Raw genomic sequence first — 9,201 nt, 5'->3', positions numbered from 1 at the left:
TCCACATACAGTCTAGTGGCATGGTCTTCCTGTCATTGTTTTCTTTGTCTGTGCAGGGTATGGTTTTAAACTGCCTTCCCTTGGTATGTTTCCTTCTTGAATGAATGGTTGTGTACTCATTATAGTCAATTCCCACTACAGACGCACAATTCTATTTCTCTGTAGACCATTGGGATGCTAATGTGATTGAGTTTCTTAGAGCTTCAGGATGTCTGTTGGCAGGCAGAGGCTTCTGTAGGGCTGCAGTAGATCCAGTTCCTGCAGCTTCCCCCATTTGGAAGCCAAGACTTCATAGAGAAGCAGGTAATCGATTTCTGGCTTAATTTGCATGGCACATTAATGGACCCTTTTTAAAATTCACAGAACAGGATGGACTGTATTTGTCTGAGTCTGTAACTACTAGGCATGGCAGATGCCTAGTAAACTCTGACGCAATGTGGGGCTGTGTGATGAGCTTTGCATAATTTTTACTTTCTCTGTTTCCTGCTCCTCTAGGGAAATGGGTCCTATGGGGCTCGTGTGACCAGTGAGCAGAGCCTGCTAGCCTGACGCCCAGCAGGGAGGGAGTCTACCATGGATGGCATCGTTGAGCAGAAGAATGTTCTGGTACACAGTAAGATCAGTGATGCTGGCAAAAGGAATGGCTTAATTAACACCAGAAACTTCATGGCTGAGAGCAGGGATGGCCTGGTGTCTGTTTACCCAGCACCTCAGTACCAGAGCCACAGGCTGGTGGCCAACGCAGCACCAGGCAGCCTGGAAGGAGGCAGAAGTGAGCCAGTGCAGCAGCTGCTGGACCCAAACACACTGCAGCAGTCCATGGAGTCCCACTATCGTCCCAACATCATCCTCTACTCGGATGGTGTGCTCCGCTCCTGGGGGGATGGCATGGCCACTGACTGCTGTGAGACCACCTTCATTGAGGACCGGTCACCCACCAAAGACAGCCTGGAGTACGCCGATGGGAAATTCATCGACCTCTCAGCTGATGACATCAAAATCCACACCCTGTCCTATGACGTGGAGGAGGAAGAGGAGTTACAGGAGCTGGAGGTCAGAGGATGTGCTTGTTGGAGTCCTTCCGGGATTGGGGCCATGGGGTCTGGGGATACTTGGGGGTGCTCAGCAAAAGCCATTTGCATTTTGTCATGCAAAAATACAGAAGGTATTCTTGGTATCACTTTATTCCTGAGCATTTGCAAAGGATGGAAGGAGTGGAAAAAGACTGGGGGCTGTGGCAGTGATTCTGGCCAAAGGTGACCCTTGCTACAAGCCCTGTAGGTGAGGCAACAGACACCAGCACTGGATGGAGGGGTAGTTGACGATACTGCCACTGAATAACCTGAGAGAGAGAGAGAGAGAGAGAGAGAGAGAGAGAGAGAGAGAGTCAGAGAGACAGAGAGAGACAGACAGACAGACAGACAGACAGAGAGACAGACAGACAGACAGACAGACAGACAGAGACAGAGAGAGACAGAGAGAGAGAGACAGAGAGAGAGAGACAGAGAGAGAGAGAGAGAGAGAGGGGAGAAACATATGGTGTGGGAACAAGTGGAGAAGTGGTTTGCTGTCGTAGTGAGTCCCTTAGTTTGACATCTGAAGTTTCTACTAGTAGATCATTGCTATCTCAGAACTCTCCAGAAGAAACAATAGAAATTTAAAAAGGGAGAAAAAGTCATTAAACCTAGGACCTCTCAAATCCTAGGAAAGCGTTGGTCCATTGAACTACACCTTACCTCTTTAGTAGTTAAGCCAAGTGAGGTCATTTGAATTACACACACAAAGACATGCAAGCAGGACTCTGAGATAGGACACAGTGATTGCCAGCCATGTGATGTGTGAGTCATTGAGAGGCCACTACCAAGTAGGTAGAGTAGTGAACAGAGGGTATTCTATTGGGACTTGAGTACGGTGGTCGGGAATGGAACCTGTGAGGGCCGACAGGCCTATGAATAGCCACCTCCATAAGCAGAGACCTTTATACCATTATACTAATAGGAAGAGAAGGGCATGAGGCCAGCCAGAGCCTGAGGGAAGCTAGCTTTGGGTGCTTTGGCTTCTGGGCTAATGCCTGTTGCTAGTGTTTGCTGTTTTCCAAAGTCTCAGGGTTTGGCCAAGGGTAAGTGTTTAAATCTGCCTGTCCTGTATGAATCAGGGAAGCAAGCACCACAAGTACGTGTGAATTTGACACAGAAATTCTGATGAAGTAGTATCTTGTTGGCTCTGAAAACAGTCCCCAGAGAAGATGTGGAACTGACATTGTGGTTTGAATGTGAGGCTGTCGGAGATCATTACAGAAGAAGTGGAACCCCTATCCTGTATCTGGGGAACAGATATATTGAGGCTTGAAGGGTTATTGTGAGAGAATTTCAGCCTTAGGAGCTATGGTAAGCACAGAAACAGCTGATCCTGAATCAAAATGAATAGAAATACTAAGGACTTTGGGGCATGGTGAATATGGAGCTCAGGAAACAGGGTCCTACCACCCAGAACCTTAACCATCTAAGGGAGACTGGATTCAGGAAAGTTACACACTAAGGCATAGGACAGAAGGGCAGGTTGACAAGCCGGAGCTTTCAGGGACAGGGAGCAGGGTCCAAACCCATCCCTACCTTTCATGTCCCTTGGCTACTCTGCTGTGCAACATTCTGTGGGCCAGCCTTCTAGATTCTAGCTTAAAAAGCATGGAACCTTCTAGTATCTAATCCACAAAACAGCACAGAGCAAGTGGACCGCTTCATGGAGGAACTGAGGCCTGTAGGCTGCAGGCTTTGATTTCTGCCTTTGGCTGTAGCAGAGGATCAAAGAAGATTTCAGGCAGGAAGGCCACAGCAAATGTGCTGGACGGTTCTCTGTCAACTCAACACAAACTGAAGTCATCTGAGAGGAGGGAACCTCAATTAAGAAAATGCCTCCATAAGATCAGGCTGTAGGCAAGCCTGTAAGGCAATTTCTTAATTAGTGATTGATGGGAGAGGGCCCAGCCCATTGTGAGTAGTGCTAGCCCTGGGTTTGTGTTCCTGGATTTTATAAGAAAGTGGGCTAAGCAAACCCTGAGGGACAAGCCATTAAGCAACGGCCTCTCCATGGCCTCTGCATCAATTTCTGCTTTCGCATTCTATACCTGCCTAAGTTCCTACTCTCACTACTTAAAAAAAAGATTTTTATTGATTCTTTGTAGATTTTATATTATGCATCCTGATTCCATTCATCTCCATCCCCTTGCCTCTACCATATGCCCTTGTGACCCCCTCCCCAAACAAAACAAAAAATCTCAATGTGGAAGCTGTAGTGTGGGCTAGTGAGTCACACACCTCTTAGTCCATACATCGTTACTTGTAAGTGTTCTTTGCAATGGAACGTTGGTTTGGCTTAAGGCCTCTGGCTTCTGCTACTCTGTTGATACTAGGACTTCTCCTGGATATCCTGTTGTTGTCCTGTGTCATGTAGACCCTGAAACTTTGGATCTGCAGATCCGACCTCTTCACATACTCCAGCTGATCACAGATGAGGTGGATGTTGGGGCAGGATAACTCATAGTCCTGGTTCTGAGCCTGGGTGGTAGCTAGGTTGGTCAGTCCACCAGCTTTCCTGTATGGTCACTTCCCTTATAGTCACTCCCGGGGTGAGCTCTCCAGCACCGACCCAGCTAGCTCACCCACTGTAGCAGACAGCAAGGAGCAGAGCCAGTTCTGCTCTCCTGCACGCACACCACCTGAGCCAGCTCCACTGTTTTGCCAAGGCCAGGTGTAGGGCCTGCTCTCCAGATTGCTGCAGTTGGTAAGGAACAAAGGCAGCTCTTCCATTCTCATGTTCCAGAAGCCAGCTCTCCTGCCTGCTGCAGTTGGCAAGGGCTGGGAGAAGGGTATATTTTCCCCGTCCTTGCCACCACATGGCATACAAGGGAGGAAGTAGGTACCACTCTCCTGTTTTCTCATCCACAGCACCAGTTTGCTTGTACCCCCACCAGCAGGGTCATTTCTAGTATGCTACCAAGGTGAGGTGCAGGGCTTGCTCTCTCATGTGCTGTAGTGGGTGAGGGGTGGGGCCAGATCTCCAACTGTAGTGACCCTTTGGCCAACTCTACCTGCCACAGGTGGCAAGGAATGGGGGGACATCTTTCCCTCACTCATGTCACCACATGGGTGACAAAGGGTTTGGGATCAGCTCTCACACTCTCACACCCTCTGGGCTGGCTCATCTGCACCCCCACCGGGAGGGTCAGCTCTGCTGTGCTGCCCTGCTGATGTGCAGTGCCAGTTCTCCTACTCTCGTGACCCCAGGGTCATCTCTCCCACTCACCACAGGCTTGAGGGGAGTTCTTCACTCCCTCACCCACTACCATATGGCAGATGAGAACTGGGGTATAGTATCCCATGCACTTTTGCAGGGGTGCATCACCTGCGCCCCCTCCGCCATCGACAGGGTCAGCTGTTCTGTGCTGCCAGGGCAAGGTGCAGAACCTGCTCTTAGGAGTTCTGCAGCCAGTGAAGGTCAGCTCTTCTATTCTTGTGATCCCGAGACCAGCTTTTCCCATCTGCCACCGGCGGTGAGGGACAAGGGGCAAGGTGAGTATCTCTCCCTTGCCCACACCACCACACGGCAAACAATGGGGCTAGCTTTCCTACTCTCCTGCCTTGAGGCCCAGCTCACCTACACCCACGCCATCAGGGACAACTCTACTGTGCTGCTCTCCCGAGGGCTGCACTTGGGGAGGGATGGGGTCCATTCTCCCTAGTGCTGCGGCTCCTTTCACTGCTTTTGATAGTGAGCAGTTACATGGAACTGTGAGTGAAACAAACCCTTTCCTCCCCAAGTTCTTTTGGCCATGGTGTTTCAGTACGGCAATATTAATCCTAGCTCAGACAGACAGCTCGCATTTTGGGAAGCTGCTCTAGCTACAGAGTAGACAGAGGATGTGAGAGAGATGTGGGGGAACAGAAGGAGGAGGCATAGCGAGCTGGAGGCACAGAGGAAATCAGGACAGCGTTGGCAATGGGAAACGATTGGTGGTAAAGAGAAGGGCCCGCAAGGCACGTGCAGCTCTGGAAGGGGTTCTGGAAAGTCAGCTCCAAGGTACACTATGTCCTTGTAATTGCCGCGCGGGATACTGGCTAGATTGAAACCGTAAAAGAAATTTATGAATATCTCCATTATCCTTTTTCCTCTTAGGTGTGTATTATTTCCTTTTTCCCTCTTGACACACTCATATACATTCCCTGAATAATCGACTCTGTCAAGATCATTGGGAGCTGAAGAGGTGCTTGTGTATCTTCTTAGGCCTCAGCCAACATCTCTTCTGAGACTTCAGAAAGGCCTAAGAATTTTCTTCCTTTTTAACACTTGTGTGGGTATCTGACTGAGCTTGCAACTAAACGACCAATATTTAAATGCGGCTTGTATTGATTAGTGCTATATCTGGATCAACATTTTTGGCAATCCATTATCAGCTGGGCTCCATTTAGTGCAAGTTTTTTTTTTTTCACACAGTGACCTCAGTTTTTATTGCTTTTGTTTTGTTTTGTTTATGGAACCCTGCGGAGGTCTGACATCTATCCAGAATTGACCTCTTGATTTAAAAATTAGGAGGTGGTGTTAAGGGGGGCAGAATTGCCTACCCGGATAAGAACAGGGCCGGAGGAAATGAGCTGTACCACCCAAATGCCTTGCTCTGCCCATGCAATGGCACTGGTAACCAAGAGAAAAAATTCTTTAAGAATGGGGTAACTGGAATATTGAGTTATGGTGTTACTCAGCGTTTGTATTTTAGAGTGGCCTTTCACTACTTGACACAGTACATTGGTATTTCTACTTTGGTCAGATGAAAGGCCTTTAAATAACATTAATGGAAACAGCACAGTGTTCAGAATAAATGTCCACTTGGGCATTTAGATAGACTTTCTGGTTAATCTCTGGGAGCTCACCCAGACTAAGACAGTCCTATCCCCCACAGACTCTGAGGACAAATCAGGACATAGTATAGCCACTCTCAATTCCTCAAATCTAAGACCTAACCCCAGTGGTGGATTTTAAGGAGATACCCATAGTGACTACTGGGTATTTCGAGAAACTTAGAAGAACAAAGAAATGTTCTCAAAAACATTCTTAGGGTATAACATCAATCTGTTGTTGGTGCTTTTTTTGGGGGGGGGGAGAAATAAGAAAAAAAGAAAAAATATATTAACTGATTAACTGTTCTGTGGGTTTTGTTTGTTTCTTCATTCTATGAAGTAATAGACAGACATATGCTAGTTAGCATGTGCTGTGTAACAAATCACTTCAAGGCTTGGTGACTTAAAAAAAGCATTTCTCATGAGGCCAACACTGGTTGAGCTTAGCTGGCTGTTGGTCTCCTGGCCTCACTCATTGCCCATAGTCAACTGCTAGTTGATTGGCTTAGCAGCTGTGCTTGTGATTGCTGGAGTGATGGAGTGACAGGTTAGAATTCTTTCCACCAGGAGAAGGAAGTGGCAAGATGCTCACCAGCTCCTCTTTTGGAGAGGGCAATCCTAGGTCCAAGAGAGCCTTTCCCATCCAGCCACAAATCTGAGACTACGTAAGGAGTCTCCATTGGCCTTTGTGTTTATGGAAGTGTCATGCGTGGCTTCCACAGTCCGTTCCAAGAAGTCTCCTGAAAGGTTTTACTGTTCCTTCAGGTGTTCGCCATCTTTCCTGCTTCGAGTTACCAAGTGAAGCAGGATGTGGTTTGGTATGGTATGATAGAAAGCTGAGGGCCTCCCAGGGTTTTTCAGGATAGCTCACTCATTAGACAGGCATCTTGCTGGTTTCTTCAGGGCAGTCGGGGCAGAAATAATTGCCTGGTGTCCAACCCCTCAGGACATCCTTCCGAAGCTACAGGTTAGGTGAGGGCTGGGAATCAAATGAAGCAATAGTCACAAACTAGGAATTTGGTATTGGTATGTGATCATTGCTTTATCTGATTCCCAGCCCTCACCTCAAACCTGAAGCTTCCAGGAGCATAGACAACAGGAAGCCACTTCTCATTTCACACAAATAAGCTCAAGCAGGGAGATTACAGGGGCACATAACAAAGCAATTCTACAAGCATACAATGGGAGTTAAAGGCACGGAGTGAGCTGAAGTGCTTAGAGCCCACTGCAGGAGGACTTCCCTGACCTCCTGCTGTCAGCAGTGATGACCTGTAGCAAAAGACACATCACTGCTGGCTTGCTTGTTTCAATGCGCATCTGTTCAGACTTACACAGAACACTGTCTACACCTGCCCATGAGGTCTGGGCCTTTTCTGCCTTGTGATAAAAAGGGGAAGACAAGTGGGAGCCCACAGAGCACTGGCTCCATTCCAGACACTTTGCAGATTGTGACATATAATGCTCACAGCACTAGAGATAGGGAACACTAAAGTTTCACCCTAGATGAGGGATGGGACATGCTAGAAGAGCTTCCAGCATCACACATCTGGCTTTGCTAGAGCCTTTGTAGCTAAGACAGAGCAGCTAACTCTGGGTTCTTGCCTCCTGACCATGATGGTTTTATTTATATATGTATGTATGTATGTATGTATGTATGTATGTATTTATGTACTTGAAGAGGGGTATACTATGGCAAACTTCAGTGTCTGCAAACTGATCACAAAAGACACATCTGGGATTGTCACTGGCCACTGCTTGGATTCTGAGAACCCCCCCCCCCCCACACACACACACACACAGCCTGGGCCCTCTGAGACGTCTGTGTTTGTGTTTCCGTTCAGAAACTTGTGACTTGTGTGATTGCAACTGAAATGAAGATTTGTGCAGTCATTCGTGCTCGGGACAGCAGAGAGTCTTCAGCAGACAATTGAGGAGAACCAAATAATGTGGATAAGGCCGGCCAATGACATACAGAATAGTTGACTCAAAGGATGCAAAACAAATTTAGAAAAACGGTAGCATTTTCAAAATTTGAGTTTCCTGGCTTCAGATATGAGGGATTCATTATGTGATCATGTGGTCAGGGGAACTTAGGCTGATTTGGGTAGGAGGATTTTGGAGGGTTTGTTTGTTTGTTTTTTGTTTTTGTTTACATCATTGCACTGACTAGAAACATTTAAAAAGAGAAGTGTGAATCTTAAAGAAGGGTAGTTGTAATGAACAACTTGTCTTTTTGTGCCCTGGGGTGAGAGAGAAGGGGGATTCCACAGTTAAGGATGCTGTTAGCTGATGCAAATATGCTGGCGTGCTGTCCACTCTCCTTTGACACTGCTATTTCTCTGTCCAAGTGGGGTACTAGATCTGTCTCTCAAGTATGTAGATTCCTCTGTCACGTTGAGTCTTTCTTGAGAAAGATTTTTATTATTTTAATTTATCTCAGATTGCATTTTCAATTTGCTTTCTGGTGAGTCAATAGTGGTTTCTCTCCCTTTGCTAACAAGATGTTGAATCATTATCATCATGTTCTCTTTTCTTCTTAAATATGGCTTCCTTTGTTCTAGGCTTATGTTTTCAGCAGCTGCACTGAGTCTTTCTTTTCCTACCAAATGCACAGCTGTGCCCACTCAGACTTGTTGTCCAGACTGCTTTTCTTTGCCCTGGATCATGCTTTCTAGATTTTTACTTGAAATGTGGGTTACTTAATCCTCTCTGTTTTTATTTATTTTTATTACTAGATTTGTTAGTGACTTGTCCGGACCAATGTGTACAATCTTTTTTTTCTTCTGTGGTTTGTGGCCAATTCTACTACTCCTGTCGTGGTTTTCTTTGTTTTGGTTTTTTTTTTCTCTCCCTACTTCTCCCCTCTACCACTAGGATTTAGATCATTACTGGTTAGAAACCGTGTCCAGATAATTCCAGCAGATGATGTTTTCAATGTACCCACAGATCCGTGTTGCTGGGGATGTTCCCAAACATCTTCCAGTTTTCCCCAGATCCCACTGTCCACCTTGCTCCCTCTGCTTCATCTCTCACTTTGTCCCAACGTCATCCGGGAAGAGAGGTGAGCTCACACAGACTCTCCGTGGGTCTCTCATTTCCAGGAATGCTCTATTAAATTTCTGACTAGATTCAATTTGACACTTGGCCCTAGATTCCCCACTCTCATAACCAGGCATGGGTCTCAACTTCTGCTTCTAGCAGTTTGTGCTTCCTACTAGCAAAGCTCCTAGCTTCTCTAGACAGCCCTATTCTCAAAGAAATCCTTCAGGGACCATGCCCAGAAAAGGCAAGGAGTAGCCCACAAGAATGG

The 9,201-nt window shown here is 46.9% G+C and overlaps 1 protein-coding gene across 1 annotated transcript in view; it reads left to right on the top strand.

Moving 5' to 3' along the window:
- Positions 1-573: 573 nt before the first annotated feature.
- Positions 574-9,201, top strand: part of Syndig1 (synapse differentiation inducing 1) — a 91,712-nt gene continuing 83,084 nt past the window's right edge. Inside the window, exon 1 of the mRNA XM_038329216.1 lies at positions 574-1,053. Coding sequence (XP_038185144.1) covers positions 574-1,053 — 480 coding nt within the window. The remainder of the gene's footprint in view (positions 1,054-9,201) is intronic.

This window comes from Arvicola amphibius, chromosome 5 (assembly GCF_903992535.2).
Source record: "Arvicola amphibius chromosome 5, mArvAmp1.2, whole genome shotgun sequence".
NCBI classification, from domain to species: Eukaryota; Metazoa; Chordata; class Mammalia; order Rodentia; family Cricetidae; genus Arvicola; species Arvicola amphibius.
This window is presented reverse-complemented; position numbering and strand designations above follow the sequence as displayed.